Consider the following 16,806-nt stretch of genomic DNA (forward strand, 5'->3'; position numbering starts at 1 on the left):
GCTGAGCTGGGCTAGGCTGGGCTGGGCTGGGCTGGGCTGGGCTGGGCTGGGCTGGTAGGTCTCCAAGTGAGACAGAAGGAGATGGTTCTGTTGTTGCAGGTTTCAGAGAGAGAAGTTCATAAAACTGCCTGAGTGCTTTGCCCAGTAACAAGTCAAGTACTTCATTTCCCCCCTGTAGACTTCATTTGATTTGAAAAATAGGAGTATGCATTTCATATGCAGAATATAAATAGGATCTTTGAAATGCATCTTTCCCTCTTATTTGTATTATTAAAATAATCTATTCTGTTGGTATTCAAGAAACTGGATGGTCAATCACATATTTTAATGTTCAAAATAATACAAAGGCCTGGTAGATCTCTGTCCTCATGTCTTGGTCACAGTAGGAAAGTAGATGTTTTGTGAGCAGCATCTTTCAATTACCCTAAAATTTGAAAGATGATTTGCATTGGTTGAAAAAGTCAATTAAAGCCCAAAGCTGAAAACAAGATTAAAGAACCGTTTTCTAATGTTACTCTTTTTGGTTGTTTCACTGATGAGTTAGCGCTCATTTCCATTTTATAAGATACACAAACTGACTCACTATACAGAGTTTCTTCATAGTCACAGAAAAATTTCTTGACTATGGATCTTTAAAAAACAGCATCAGCAGCTAACTAATCTTGAGTGAGAATGCATTTTGCATACAAATATACTTACTTTTTCACCAGGCTGTATGAATTATGATGCTGGATGTTTCTGGAGAATTCTCTTTCTTCTGAGGCAAGGGATTTTTCCAGCCAATCTCTTTGACAGGTTACTGAACTCTAAATATTGTTGCAGGGAATGGAGAAAAAAAATGACTTGATGGAGACAGGTTCCCCTTTCATGTGTGCTGATGGGTTACTGTCTCTGCCATCCTATTTATAGCCTCTGGGCTTGGCAGGGGACCAACTGCAAAGAAAACACACGATCCTTCCTTAATCATGTTTATGTATCTGAGATAGAAAGTAATCACTGCCTTCTCTTTTCTGCACAAAAATATCTGGCAGATGGTGGTTTCAGATTTTCAGGCTTTCGGATTTCTTTTTAAATCAGTCATTCCAGCCTATCTTTCTCCCCAACTTTGGTTTTCTCTTCAGTGACACCACAGATTTGATCTTCAATTGGAAAGAAACCATTTAATCTATTAGTTCATCTTTTGGAAACATCTTTTTTAGGTGACAGTAACATATGAAAGTGGAACTCTGTTTTATATTACTTCTTGCCTTATTTTTCTCACTAGTTTGCAGCATACATCCGGGCGGCCGTCCGAAAAGAAAAGGGGCTCCCCATCCTTGTGGAGCTTCTGAGAATGGATAATGATAGAGTTGTTTCTTCCGTGGCAACCGCCTTGAGGAATATGGCACTCGATGTTCGCAACAAGGAGCTCATAGGTATGTTCTGGTGACAAGATGAGCTGTAAATGTGAGAGCAGCTACAAAACTCGTGAAACTCTTCTTTTGATTAATAAATATATGGCTTCTAAAATCATTAACAGCTGAGCCCTAGTCTCCAGTTTCTTGGCGTATTTGAGTACTCCTGCTTTGTGACCATTCTTTTTCAGCAGGAGGCAAGCTCATTAATTAATCACTGATTAGGGAAGGTAAATTTTCAGAAAGGCCAGCAATTTTAGTTGTACCTTACAACAGTAGTAGAGTTAGTGTCTCTCATTTCTAAGAGAGTTCCCTATATTCTGAGCCACAAAAAATCTTAATTCTCCCTTTCCAATTTTTGGACTGATATCTGCTAATTCACCATCACTACCATACTCTAAATAAAAAATCACATGAATGTTTTGTAGCTTTCCCCTCTCACATCGGTATAAATGTTGATTCTAGAGAAGAACCACTGTCCCAGCATCATTTCCACCCAGGGCAGGGGCAGGACTAGGGTGAGCTAAGCAAGGCCCCAAGGCCACAACATTTTAGGAGGCCTTTACTCTCAGGTTTGTAAAGGTAGGATTGGCACATGCACAAATCAAACAGTGAGGACTGCTGTAAGCTCCGCATCCCAGGCAGCTTGCTTGCCTCTGGGACATTGCCACATCTTAGGCAGGATGCAGGCTAAAGAAGAGATCAGGGACCCCCCCCATAAACCTGAGCTTCATTCCTAGGATCTGCTGCTCACTGGCCATGCGACCTGAGGTGTCCTGTATAATCCCCTCCAGGCTCCATTATTCTCTCTAGATTGGAAAGGAAAGGAAACTCCTCATCTCTGAAGGGGAGCTGTTGATGCCTGCTGTCCTAACTGTGGGTTTACTGTAAAGAGGAAATTAGAGAACTCCATGCCAAGTCCTACAGCTGGTGCCAGGTCAGGGGAGAAGGAGGGGAAATGGGACAAGATCTTATGTGGATTCATCTGAATCTATAGTAAACTTAAAATACACCTGCCATGAGAAAAGGAGAGAGAAACAAGGGCGATGACGTTTACCATAAAGAGTTGCTGTAAGGATTAAACGTGATGACTTACAATGGAAGCCCTTCACACAGTGCCTGACAGAATTGCTATTTTGAATTGTTGCCCAGATTAACCTGCTCTTAACACACCATTCCTTTAAGCCAAATCATCCCCCTATGGAAAGGAAAGGAAGTTCCTCCACACCCTGTTCATGGTCCAGCTCGCGCCCGATTCTTGTAGATGTGCCATATCTCTCAGTTCCCACACTTCCTTGAGAGAAATCCTTCAAGTCCCTAAAGAGAGATATTCTTTATTTTTCTTATGGCTATATTGTTTGGATTTCTTGTAAGAAGCATGTATAATTTGGGCATTTTTAATGCTAAAATATACATGCTTGACACGTGTATCCTGTGGCCTGTCATATTTCACAACGCAAAGGCACAGGTTGACAGGAGCCCTTGAGCTGGTACTGCGAAGTGCTAAGACCTTTGGCAAGAGGAATGTGTGTTCCAAGTCTTGGCTTCCTCTCAGTGCGTTTCTGTGTTTTCTGTGAATAACCCTTTTTAACTTCCACTGGCCTGTCTCTCCAGTGATGAGCATTTTTTTTACCTGGCTGAAGCACTCTTGAACTGTTCCATGAATCCATTTTTTTTGTTTGTTTCCCTATTCCTGTCTTCCTGTGAGATCTGCACCCCTCCTGGATTCAGTATTTAGCTCTAATTTACCCAGCACTTCAGTTCCTAAGAACCTTCCCCTTCTCTGACCTCTTCCCTCTTTTTTCACATTCATCATCAGCACTAGCAACGGACTTTCTTTTCAGAGCCATTTTTCACAAAGAAGCAAAGTTTTGTCACTTCATAAAAGTTACTACATACTTAACTGAGTGGGACCCACCCTGCTGTTTGGAGCTGCAAGTTCTGAGGGGACCGCCAGGCTCACTCACTCATAGGCAGAGCGAGCTGCCTCAGCCTAACCCCAGGAGTGCAATTTAAAGTTATGCTTTGGCAAAATGACAGATTACATGTCATGGGCCTTTTGGTCATTCATGAATATTCAAAATCACCAGGGCTAACTTATCATCTGCTCTGTAAACCACATTTATCTTGTGGCCTTACAGTGTCAGCACTGTTTTTCCACTCTTCCTAACAGTGTTTGCTGTGAGCAAGCCAGAGCCTTCCCTCCGACGTGCTGTACATTGCACAGCCTGTAGTTGAGACCTGTCTTCTGCTTACCATTGTATATAAACAGCCTTTATAAAAACCCCATTTCACATCCACTCAATTATTAGCATGGGGGAAACTAAGAAAATGTTTACTTGCACTTTAGTTCATTTCTTTTTGTTTGTAGTGCACTTACAGTTTGTCAGTTGGTAATCTCTTTTTGGAGAGGAATAAGAAAAATTCAGTATCTATAAAGAAATATCTCAATAACTGTGAGACTCCCCTCACCTTGTCTTAGCAAGAATTTCGTTATCGTCACATTACTCCTGGGAGATAACATACCTATAATTTTCATAGCAGAACTTTTACTTGTGTCATCTTTTAAAGAAACTAACATGTTGCCACCGTTGTCGTATCAGCTGCAGTACACAGAAATGTGTAACTGTACCCAGTTCACACATTAAGATCCAGAAAGATCTAATGGCAAGTATTGTTTGACAGCCTGACTTGGTCCAGATTCAAAGGTAAGTTTTAAAAAGCTTTAAGAGGAAATTGAGGTATTTGTGATGCATAGGAATTCCATTAAGGATAAAATTTACTATTACAATTCCTTCATTACTGAATGTTACTGAAAATACTTGAACGAAAACAACTCGATTTGTCTACCCAGTTTTACGCATTGATTTACATTTGCTTTCAGCAGTTGACAGTAATGTTTTATAAATGAATCATTTCTGCAAGTGACGTTGCAATAAATGTTAGCTTTCCCCTTATAATGACACTTGTCCTTTTCTTCTTTGCTGTGAGTTTTGATATTTTCCCCTGTTATTGTCTCTTTGGGGGTTTTATTTTTAAGAGATTGCATACCACCAGAATCTGAACAACAATAACCAAAACCTAGTATCTGGAAGTAGAATTTACTCTTTTGCCTTTGGCAGGCAAATACGCCATGCGAGACCTGGTCAACCGGCTCCCCGGCGGCAACGGCCCCAGTGTCTTGTCTGATGAGACCATGGCAGCCATCTGCTGTGCTCTGCACGAGGTCACCAGCAAAAACATGGAGAACGCGAAAGCCCTGGCCGACTCAGGAGGCATAGAGAAGCTGGTGAACATAACCAAAGGCAGGGGCGACAGGCAAGTCTGCGGCAAGGAGGTGCAAGTAGGGCTCTTATTCCTGAGATTGTGCTGTGATGAGGCCTTTGTTTGAGGATCCCTTTCCTATTGGAAAGGATTTATTTTTGCATTTCTTACATGCTGATAAGCTAAGCAGTCTCCAGCACTTACAACCTGCTGTGCTGGGAGAAGTATTTTCTGTTATGGGGCCTTTTTTTGGTTTTCACTTTATTGTAACACCCTCACTCCTACATTGGTATTTGTCTCTGTCTTAGTCTGTTTGTTCTGCTACAACAAAATGTTGTGAACTGAGTGGCTTATGAACAACAGAAATTTATTTCTCACAGCTCTAGAGGCTAGGAAATCCAAGATCAGGGCACCAGCAGATTCGGTGTCTGGTGAGGGCCCCCGTTCTGGTTCATAGATGGTGCCTTTCAGCTGTCCTTGCATAGTAGAAGGAGGGAGGGGTCTCAGGCCTGTTTCTATAAGGGTGCCAATGCCATTCATGAGGGTTCTTCCCTTATGATCTAATCACCTCTCAAAGGCCCCACCTCCTAATACCATCACCTTGGGGGTTGGAATTTCAACATATGCACTTTGGAAGGGACACAGACTTTCAGACCATAGCAGTCCCTAAAGCCACAACTGGTCGTGCCAACTCCTGGAAGAATTGGAAATGCCAGGACTAGGGGGCACCATTTCCCTCGTGCCCTTGTCTCTGCTCCAGGCCTGAGTGCCTGTTCTGCAAGAACGTCTTCTTGAATCCCCAGTTCTGGAACTGAGTTTTCTGCCACATACCCAGAAAGTATTAAAATTACTGCTCTGCAGCAGGGCTGCTGTGTGGCCTCAGGATGTGCCCCAGGCTTGGATGGTACATTTCCCTTTGCTTCTGCATGACACCTCACTGATGAAGCAGGAGGGAAGGACTAGAGAATCAGTGGTAAAAATTGAAGGCCGTTTGTCATGGAGCTGTAGCAGTGACTGTAAGTTTGCCTTAGCATCAGATCAGAGAAATGTCAGTAGGATGCCTGGTGCCATCTCAGAACAGCAGGACAGCGATCTCCCTGAGCCATAGTAGCTTGGCAGCCCTCTCCACCAACCTCCCTGCTTTGCTCTCTCCATAGTGCTGATTTCCCCTTGCTGTGGAAGTTATGTCTTCCTCTTGTACCTGACTCTACCATAGCAGGGATTTTTATTTTGGTTCACTGCTATATCCTTAGCGTCTAGAATAAACCTGGCCTGCTCATAACAGGTGTTCGGTGAATATTTATTAATTGGCCAAATGACAGTGCTGGAACTCACGTTACATCTCATCTAATCTTTATACTTTTGAAGGAGTTTCTAAAATATAAGAATAATCTCAAACCATATTCTCATCTGCCAGAAACCACACCTATCAGCAGTAATGATATTTCCTTTCAGTCCTTTTTTTAAATGTATATTTTTCTATTTCATTAGTAATAAATGGTTATAGGGAGTGGAGAGGGCTGGGAAGGGGAGTGAGTGAAACCATAATCACTTATGCTCTTAAAATGTCGCTGGACAGCCTGCACTTGTGAGCAGCATAAGAAGAGGCTGAGATGCTGAGCCAGTGCCAGAACCTTTGCATATTAAGAAAATTGCTACCAGTCTAATCTGTTTTTCAAAACCAGAGATTCGGAAAGTCTTGGACCAAATCAAATTGTCTCCTAGCTCCACACACTTAACTTTTCTCCTGATTCTTTCACAAGTACTTAGTGCCTGCCTGCTGTGTGCCAGACGCTGTTCTCTATGCTGGGCTTGCAGCAGCAGGCAGGTCGCACGACAACCCCACCCAAAGTAGCTTACGTTCCATGGGCAAAGTAGACGCAGACGAGGTGCCAAACGAGCAGAAACGCGTGGAGTGTGGTGGGTGGTGCTGAGGGGCAGGGCACATAATAATGTCAGGGCAGGTGATGGGCCATGCTGGGGAGAGGGATGCTAATCAAGGAAGGCCTTGCAGAGACAGCGCCTTCTGAGCACAGAGCTGGAGGAGGCGGGGAAGGAACAGTGCAGCTCCCTGGGGAAAGAACATTTCAGTTAGAGGGGGACATCAAATGAGAGAGCCCTGAGAAGCTAGAGGACCTCGTGTGCTTGAAGAACAGAAGGAAGCCAGTGGGGCTGGAGCAGAGCCAGTGAGGGTTATAGGAGGCCCACCCCAGCATGGTGATCTGATGGCCTTAGCCAAGGCAGGGCACCGCATTCCCTCTGCACTTACCCATGAAGCTACTGATTTAGAGCAGCAGCTCCCAAGGTGAAATACAGCGACTCAGGATGAGGACTGCAACTTGACTTTCGGATGTAGCAATATGGAGGTCCTATGTTTAAGAGAAGACGGGATGGTAGAAATTAGAGAGGCAAGTATATAACTGTTTCAAGGAGTTTTGCTGCAAAGGAGAGCAAAGAAACTTCCTTGCTTTTCTCATGGGTCAGATTTCTGCTCATGGAATTTGTGTCTGAAAATATGTAGCCTGTTGTTGTCAAGGCATATCCCGGGCATGGTCCTGCCTGGTCAAGTGTTTCAGCTGCCATCCTCCCAGGCAGCTGTGGAATCTGCCTTTTGAGCCTTCATCCTGCTGCCTAGCACTTAAAGACAGACGGGTGAACAAAGCAGCAACAGCAGGGCCCAGCTGAGAACAGGTGGCTATGCGGGGCAAGTGCCCTGCTCCCCCAAATCTGTCTTCCAGAGGCTGTCTTGGGTGCCTGAAATTTCATCTCTGTTTATTTCTTTGGGGTATTTAGCTATTTCTTGTTCCATAGTCCAATTTGGAAATAAAAAGGTTGGAAAGGCTTTGAATGGGTTGGCTTTACCTGGCTCTGCTCACCTAAACCCTCAGAATCATTAGCAACCCACGTTCTGTTGTTAGGGGCTGGCGAAGTAGCTCAGCGCCTGCTCCCCTCCTTCGTCCTCCTCCACTTCATGAGAGTTTAATTGGGAAGATAAGGAGTAGAAGAGAAAACCAGATTTTAGATCTGGTGTATACAGTTGAAGTCAAACTGTCAATGGAGTCTTAAGACAGAAGTGTTCAGTTGTCCTTAGGGCTAACTCCCCAAGCACTGGTCCATGAGTACCACCCCAATGTAGAGATCTGAGGGCCTTAGCCGAGGCAGGAAGTCCCCTTTTCACTTACTGGTGAGGCCACTGACTTAACAGCAGCGGCTCCCACGGTGAATCCAGTGACTCATGGTCGGCAGTGCTTAAACAGAGCACCAGCATTTGCAAAATGCCCTCAGAGAGGGGAAATCATATCTGTGACCATGTTTTCCAAATTCAACATTAAAACACCCATTTTTTACTTAGAGGTATGAATGATGAGGCAATGGAGGTATTTAGATGAAGGCTTAATAAAGAAGGAGGGATAAAACATATTCACTTGGGAGGGTCCCCAGACACTCAGAATGTAGAGTCATGGTTGCATGAATCCCAAAGCCCCAGTGAGATCAGTGGCCCTCAGTGAAGATGTGGAGGGAAATTGGGATTGACACCTACCGAGATCCTCAATCAGGTTCGTCCAAGCCACAGCTGCTCCACAGAGCTCACTGCCTGATGGCCTCACTTCAGTTCTTGCCACCTCTGGCCAGTCCCGAACCTGATCAACTCCTAGGCACACCTGATCCCTTTGTGGTGTGTCCTGCAGTAGCCTCCGTCCCTGTGACCCTGAGAATGATGGCCTCTTGGCCACTGATTTTCATCCTGCACCCCTCCGAGTGGGGCTGAGGCTGTGCCACCCACATTCATTAACATCCTTGCTCTCTCCCTAGATCATCTCTGAAAGTGGTGAAGGCAGCAGCCCAGGTCTTGAATACATTATGGCAATATCGGGACCTCCGGAGCATTTATAAAAAGGTAACCTACAAGAATAGCTCTGGCATAATTAGCATTCATCAAAGCACATACTCATAATCATTTATTGTAATGAAATGTCATTATTCATTTTGAGAGGTTTCTTTTTCTCTTAACTCTGCAGGATGGGTGGAATCAGAACCATTTTATTACACCTGTGTCGACATTGGAGCGAGACCGATTCAAATCACATCCTTCCTTGTCTACCACCAACCAACAGATGTCACCCATCATTCAGTCAGGTCAGTGGGAAACGCCACTCCTTCACGAGAGCCTTTGTGTGACAGAACATTGTTTCCCAGCCAGAGAAGATCAAACATAAGCTGGTTAAGCCTGTCATCTCCAACGCTACCCATGCAGCAGAGAACCTTCTGTAGGAATCACACACCATTATAAACCACAAGCCCACTTTCTTCCTTCCTTTTTAAAAGTTTATACCAGTTTACATCAGCAAGAGCACCCCAGGCCCTGCCCTCAAGTCTGCCTCACTAAGTGTGAGAAGGGGCCCTGAAATCTGCAGTTGACAGACTGGACAGGGGAGCAGGGTGCCCGAGAGTGGAGGGCCACACTTCGAGACATGCTGGGTTATGCCGGAAAGTGGCTGCCCTGTATGCTAGCTGGCCGTAAGGTTGGAATCTCCTCCAAAGTGAATTTTTTTAAGTTTTCTTAGTGAAACCTTTTAGAAGCAGGGTCCTTTAACAGAGGACCTTTACGGTCTTCAGATCCGCAACCTGGGAGAGCTGCCTGCTCTTCTTCCTCTGCAGACCCCCAGCATCTGCTGCTAATGGAAGCAGGCCTTACGGGTGGGTTTGTGGGAATTCCTTTAGATTTTTAAGTTGGGAATCCTGTCAACCATACTGCGTACTTCTTTGTAAGTTTAACTTCGTGGAAAGAATGTTTTGAGATTCAGACTAAATTTTTTTACATGTAAGGGCAGATTATTACTGCCAAGCCAATCAGTCCTGTAAATCTAATTCTTTCCAAAATGAGAAAGGAAAAGTAATAAGTATCTTATTTTTATTTCACTTTAAATCACCCATTCTGACTTTTAAATATTACCTATTTTATTCAGCAGTGTTACTGCTGGCAGTCTTATTTCTCATGTGGACAAATGTGACCAAAAAGACTAATATACATGGCCGGTGGTTCTTGCCACATAATTGGATGTCCCCACTTGAACTAGAATTTTTTTTAATTATCTGTGCTTGTTGTATATGGTATTTATCTTAGTTTTTAAATTATAGGTTGCTTTCTTGAAAGAAACCTACATGTCTGGTTTTTAACATCCTTGCTAAGCTCCCAGGTATAGCCTGAAACTGCTCTCTTCTAGAAAAATGTTCAGAACCTTTTAGGGTCTTGGGGATAGAGGTGCCAGGGAAATAAAGAGGTGTGGCTGCATAACGAAATGCACATAGACAAGCAAAGGATAATTTTAGATCAGTGTGAGCTTGTCCAGTCTGCGGCCAGGGGTTTTATGCGTCCCGGGATGGCTTTGAATGCGGCCCAACACAAATTTGTAAATTTTCTTAAAACATTATGAGATTTGTTTGTGACTTTTTTTTTTTTTATTTCCTCAGTTATTGTTAATGTTAGTGTATTTTATGTGCGGCCCAAGATAATTATTATTCTTCAGTGTGGCCCAAGGAAGCCAAAAGATTGCACACCCCTGGTCTCATTAGCACATAGTTACTGAATAGTGACCTTGTTTTCAGGACGCCTTAAATATACATGCTGGACAGTGTTGACTAGCCCCATTCAAATTCCTAGGTGCCTCTTGGGATTCTGGTCAGTGGTAGGGAATACTCCACTTCTCCTCTCCAGTTATTCTAAGGGCTGATCATGCATCCCTTCACACTAGTGTGGGATCTGCTTCTGGGCATGTCTGATGCCTGGCTGATGTCATTGGAGGCAGGCGGGTATGCTTTCTGTCCTACTACCTTCTGGAAAGTAAGCAAGGTGAACAGCACATAGACATTGTCCATACATGCTTGCATGTTTAACACTGAGCAATCCTATGTCAGTGAGGTGACTTTTTAGGAAAAGTATTTCATTGTCAGTCTTCCTCTGAAAGTGTCAATTTGTACAAAACCACTGGTGTCAAGGTTTGGGGTGCTGTTGCTTTCGAGTGTATCAAGTGAATAAGTAGCCACTATTATTTGAAATTAAGGGAAGCAAGATGATTTTTTTTAATAAGAAAAAGGAAAAAAATGTATGTGAAATGTTTCTCTCTTCCTTCTGTGCCAGAGTGTCCAAAAAGAGTCCTAAGGATAGATACGGTATTATTAGATGTTGACTGAAGCTGGGCTAAAAAAATCCTCTGGGCCTTTCTGAGGTCAGGACTTAGCACCATGTGTGTTTCCTGATGACCCAGGCTTACTGGGTTTAAATTGTTTCCTTGATAACCATAAAAAGAATTATAAATTTTATAGACTGGGTGCTCTTATTCAAACACGTTTAGAGATGTGGATATTTTTTAAATAATTAGAAATCAAAACATGCCATAAAACTTCTGTTGACTGAAGAGCTATACATAAAGGATAATAGGTGGGTATTTTGCAAGCAACTGAACTGAGATCATAAAATAACAGGTATAACTCTTGCATGGCTAGTAAGTTATGATCACTCACTCAGTTTCAAAGGCCTAGTTAAAACATTGAGACACACTGGTGGGGAAACCTGCATGATCTCTACACTGTGCCTCTTTAGCCGGGCGGCTTGCCCTCCAGCTTGAGAGTGAGCCCCGATGCTGACTTTGCTGAGTTGTGCAGTGGCGGGCCTGCATGCAGGTCGCACTTGCGGTACTTGGGTCTAGCTGCTCTTCACCTCCCAGCACCTCTGAGATATTTTCAGCACCAGCTGTGTGTCATTTCTAGTTACTGACCTTTGTGTTTCTGGAGAGGATTTTCCACAGATACTGATGCTGATTTCTCTTTCTTCCCCTCTTTCTCTCCTCCTTTGCCTCTCCCTTCAGTCGGCAGCACCTCTTCCTCACCAGCACTGTTAGGAATCAGAGACCCTCGCTCTGAATACGATAGGACCCAGCCACCTATGCAGTATTACAATAGCCAAGGGGATGCCACACATAAAGGCCTGTACCCTGGTAAGACGCCAGTTGGGTGTGTGATACAGTCTCTTGAAAAGCCGCATTTGCAGGCACTCGGCCAGTGGCCTGGGAAGTAGCCTGTGCTTGTATTGAGACGGTCCCCCAGCAGCAAACCATGTTCCAGTCATTCCCTTTCCTACTTTGGGGATTGTTGCCTTTTCTGCTTGTTTAAAGTAAAACAAGCATGTACTTGTATGTATGTATGTATGTATGTATGTAGCTGTACGGTGGCCACAAATAAAAAGAGGGCTGTATCCAAATAAATCATTTCTGGCTGCTCACTGGCACAGTCCCTTTGCTCCGTCCCCTCCTGCCTTGAGCAGTCTCTGTGTTTTCCACATGCATCAGAACCCTCAGCCCGGTGTCGCTTTGCAGGGGCTACGTCTTCTAGACAGGCCCATCTCTTAACTTCAAACCAGAGAATGGAGATCAATTTCATTTACATTTTCATGGAGAAGAGTTTGAATAAATAGCAAAAGGTATAATGTGATTCTTCTCAAAGTGATTATTTTTTAAGAATAACAAAAATAATGTTACATAGTGTTAATATTTTTATATCCTGTTCAGAAAGCTGTGCATACAATTTATTTAAAGGATACCAGCCCAAAGGGTTACTAAGATTTCATACTCTTCCCATTCTCAACCGTCCAGCAGATTATAACTACTTTAGATGTTCCAAATAAGTCAGTGTAAGCTACCCCACAAAAAGTACTCTTTTCTCAAACCTATTAAAAATAAATAAAAGCTAGTGTCAGCTTTACTCCTGCTGGGGGAGCAGTCTCCGTTGTACTGTTGTCTTTGAAATTGTGATTTCACAGGACTATTTACTAATCGACTGTTGTTACTATGGCAATTAATAGCTCAGAAAATTGCAGATGCTACATTTCAGCACCAAGCTCTGTGCAAAAGGAAATGCACATACCAGCTGAAGTGCATGGTTGCTTCCGACTTGCAGCAGCCTGCCTTATCTTACAGATCGCCTCTTTAGCATGCATGCCCTTCTGTATCTTCTTCGCTTGCTTCAATAAACTAATTTGCCTCAAGTACGTTTCATTTTCCTCATTAAAAAAATAAAAATCTTTGCTAGCCTTAACAATAATGGAAGGGTAACATCATCAGGAGTCTACTATGGACTTTTGAAGACAATTATCTCATTATTACCAAGTTCCTTTTGTATTAAAACATACTTAAATATAGCAGGCACAAGACTGTGCCTCCATTGTTGCCCAACGGCTGCTCCTTCCTTGACCTGAGATTTTGAATCCCAGTTGTTTGGAAGGCATGGGGCTTGTTCAAATACTGTGTTTCGCTTCTCCTCTCTGACCCACTGCTGTAGCTCGGAGCCCTGGAAAAGGGGTGTTCCTCAGCTCAGGATCCTGTGCTGCTGTCCAAAGCCAGCCGGAGAAACCCTCCCACGTATGAGCAGAGCTTGAGCAGGAACCTTTGCGCATGGGCTCTGCACTGGCATTGCTTTTTGGGGAAACACACGCGGCCTGTTTTTGCCATAGTTTTGCTATTAGCCGCCCCCAGCCCTGAGTTAAGCAGCAGCCAGGCCAGATCCAGACCCTGAGCTGCTACCTCTCCCAGCCTGCATTGGCACTGGGGAAGGCAGGCCCTGTCGGGGACAGCACTAGCCCTAGTGCAGGGGAGACCGCTCAGCCTAATGGACCAGAGTAATAAGCACTAGTTTTAATTTCATAAAATATTTTCTTACAGGCTCCAGCAAACCTTCACCAATTTACATCAGTTCCTATTCCTCACCAGCAAGAGAACAAAATAGACGGCTACAGGTGAATTTGCAATATCATTTTTACAGAAGGCCGATTAGCAGTTAACACAGTAAGGGGTCCACGTCGGTTGACTTCCCAGAGCTGGGCCAACACGGCAGGGTCCTAGATGCTTTCCCTGGGGATCTTCACTCCTTGGAAACTCACCCGTGGTTTAAGCAAAGCATTTCCACGGTAGCCTCACGTTCTTAAGTATCCACATCGGTACTGCTGAGACCACCACGCCACTGATGGGGACAGCCAAGAAGTCTTTAGTTCATGTCCTTTGCCCAGCGGTGTCCTTTTCCCACTCTTTTTCTGTTAAGCTTTAAAATCTCTTCCAGCCTCTGGGTGAGGGAAGGTTGGTAAGCACACTTCATGCCCTCATCACCTTGTTCTCTTTTGTGTATACCTCATTCTCCATCTCACCCCTCTCTGTCCAGGCTCCACAATTTAAAAACACTGAGTCCATGGCCAGGTCTGTTTGTGTCGGTGGTCAAAGTGGACTCAGCCCCTGCCGGAATGGACCTCACTGTGGGAGAGTGGGACTGGCGGTTATAACACATCCCGGCTTTGCTTTCATGAAGGGCCTGCAGTCAGTCTCAGGTCCTTCCCGGTGCCGTGGTGAACCTGGACCATCTGGTCGCTCCTCTTCCCTTTCAATAACAGAGCAGCTGGAGTTTCCTAAAACAAGACTGTATCCTGTCCTTCAGATAAGGATGTGTTCTAAGACCTCTCCTTCTCATCATCTTTTCTCTGTAGATGGAAGAAAACGAATTTTCCAAGTTATTCATAATTTATGCCATAGTTTTTTAGTCAGGAAAAATAGACCAGAATCATAACTCTGGCTTGAAAAGAGAATTTAGCTCTGAAATCCTTATAATGTTAGAATGCATTGAGTTCCAGGACATAACATTGATTCCTGTGTGGTAAATTTGTTACATCTTACTAAGTAGGGGGATTTGGGCATGATCAAGAAGATAGACATAATAACCATCACAATTTGAAGAAATTAATGTGAGGTCAACGCTAAGACCGAACAAAAGGAAATGGAGAGCAGTGTGCCCTTTGTGGGTGCCCACGTGTGCCTGGCCTTGCCCACTTACAGATGGACTTAGCCCTGGCTTGGGGAAGCCTTTTCCTCTAGAACCATATTTGCTCACATGTCTCTCCTAATTTTACTATTCTTCTACCTTGAGATTGCTTATTCCTTTAATATTACGACTTACAGCAGAGTTTCCAAAGTGTGACTATTGTTCACCTAGCCACATACATCTTTTAAAGTGGAGAGATGGACTCCATCTTCATATCCGAAGTAAATGTTTTAAAAGATGGTTCGGTAATTATGCAATTATGCAAGGCCCAGAAACCCAATCTTGGACTAAATTAGTGATGTGCTAATAATTCCCCTGTGTCAAAGCAAATGTCAAGACCATCCTCTCATTCGGCATGCCCAGGTAACGGGTCCCTCCACAGCTGAGCACACAGCAGGGCCTCCAGTAAGGAGGGGAGGCCGCTGGGGCCACGTACCTGGAGATCTCAGGCTCTCCTGAGGCACCTACTTCTCTAGAGGTCTTAGGACAGGAAACTCAGCAGCCTGCCTGAGAGTGCAGCTTAAAATCCTTAGAGTCCAATAGTAAACAAACACATAGTGTGTGCCAGAAACAGCTTCTAACCTTAAGCTGCAACTATTGAATATTGCTTTAAAAATATGAAGCAAGAAGCCCACATTAATTTTCCTGACACATGTCTTTTTAAAAAATTGCTTTTATTTATTTGCCTTTTCATTTTGTCAACAGCATCAACAGCTGTATTATAGTCAAGATGACTCCAACAGAAAGAACTTTGATGCATACAGATTGTATTTGCAGTCTCCTCATAGCTATGAAGACCCTTATTTTGATGACCGAGTTCACTTTCCAGCTTCTACTGATTACTCAACACAGTACGGACTGAAATCGACCACAAATTATGTAGACTTTTATTCCACTAAACGACCTTCTTATAGAGCAGAACAGTACCCAGGGTCCCCAGACTCATGGGTGTAGCATCAAGATGCCCGACAGAGGAACTCTTTCTTTCTAACCTTGTTTGGATTGAGGTGAAAAGTCCATCTTGCTGATTTGATGATTGAAATGTGAAAGTGAAGTGGAAGGAATGAGTGAAGTGCGTTTTTTTTTTTTCTTTTTTGAGGAATTATCAGGGAAGTGAGGAAATTTTGGGAGAGGACTTTCTAAGCTCTATTTAGTTGTTAGATCTAATTACTTATAGATTCTGTAGTCTGGTGAAGGTGTGGGTGACGTGATGAGAGGTTTGAGAAATGGGTGAAATGAAATGGGGGATGTGTAGGTCAAATCAAATTAAAGATTTTTTTAATGTGAATAAAGTTATGTTCTGATAGTTTGTACAGAAAAAATAAAATGGATGCCCATGTTTTATTGCTATTACTAAATGTCAAGATTGTATGCTATTATGTCTTGTAAATTTCTTTGTTAGTGTAAATATGGAAATGCCACATTGGTTAAGTGCCATCATTTGTAATGCAGTGTGTCACTTGAGAAGAGATTTGAAGAAACTGACAACTTCAAAAACAAATGGGAAGCCCAAGGAACTGTGAGCAATTAAAAACAAACTGCGATGCCCTTTGTCCCCACCACGCGTAGTGTACTTTGGAAGCACAACGTCCAGGCTGGTACCGCAGCGCCATGCCCATTCCTCGCCTCGTTCATAGGACACTTCACTGCCATTTTCTATGCACATAAAAGAAAAATAAATGTGGAAATTTCATCCTTGGAAATGTGTTCTCTATTCTTTTTAAATTTTCTGTATGTATATGGAAAAGCAGATTTAATAAACACAAATCTAACTGCATGTTGGAAACAGCCTAAACATATCCAACTATTTTGGACTTTTCCTAGTTTTATATATACTTTGTAAGATGGACCACACCAAAGAATTAAGCTATGAACTTTCCTCCTCTGACTATGTAGGTGTTTTCATTTCTTGGAATCTATTTTAAATCTAGTACACTTTACAATTTTATCATGTTTTTCTCAGACCCATATGTACATATCATCACTCTTCACCTAAGACAAGTTATATCTGGCAGCGTGGCCATAACTAAATTGATACTTTTTTAGGCATCGTTTTTAAGAACTCGGTAACTTCATAATAATAGTGGTTGGGCATTTATTTCGTTGGCACCAATATAATAAAACAAATTCTAAATTATGATCTTGTTGAATAATTCCATGAGACAGTAATTCCTGGATTAGGAATGGGGCAGGGGAAAGAAGCCCCACAGATAGGGTAGGCAGAGGTCCCCATAGCACCACACAGCATTACTTGGGAGCTTTTCTCCATCTGTGGAGACAATGAGGGGCA

At 43.3% G+C, this 16,806-nt stretch overlaps 1 protein-coding gene across 31 annotated transcripts in view; it reads left to right on the forward strand.

The window, feature by feature from the left end:
* The window catches only part of PKP4 (plakophilin 4), a 229,254-nt gene extending 213,035 nt beyond the window's left edge, over positions 1–16,219 (forward strand). For 20 of the 31 annotated variants that reach the window (XM_077956234.1, XM_077956241.1, XM_077956215.1 and 17 more), the window contains 7 exons: positions 1,265–1,415; positions 4,517–4,712; positions 8,472–8,556; positions 8,678–8,795; positions 11,525–11,653; positions 13,373–13,446; positions 15,222–16,219. In XM_077956234.1, coding sequence (XP_077812360.1) covers positions 1,265–1,415; positions 4,517–4,712; positions 8,472–8,556; positions 8,678–8,795; positions 11,525–11,653; positions 13,373–13,446; positions 15,222–15,470 — 1,002 coding nt within the window. In that variant the 3' untranslated portion in view covers positions 15,471–16,219. 31 annotated transcript variants of the gene reach the window in all.
* The last annotated feature ends 587 nt before the right edge of the window (positions 16,220–16,806 follow it).

Source organism: Macaca mulatta, chromosome 12 (genome assembly GCF_049350105.2).
Source record: "Macaca mulatta isolate MMU2019108-1 chromosome 12, T2T-MMU8v2.0, whole genome shotgun sequence".
NCBI classification, from domain to species: Eukaryota; Metazoa; Chordata; class Mammalia; order Primates; family Cercopithecidae; genus Macaca; species Macaca mulatta.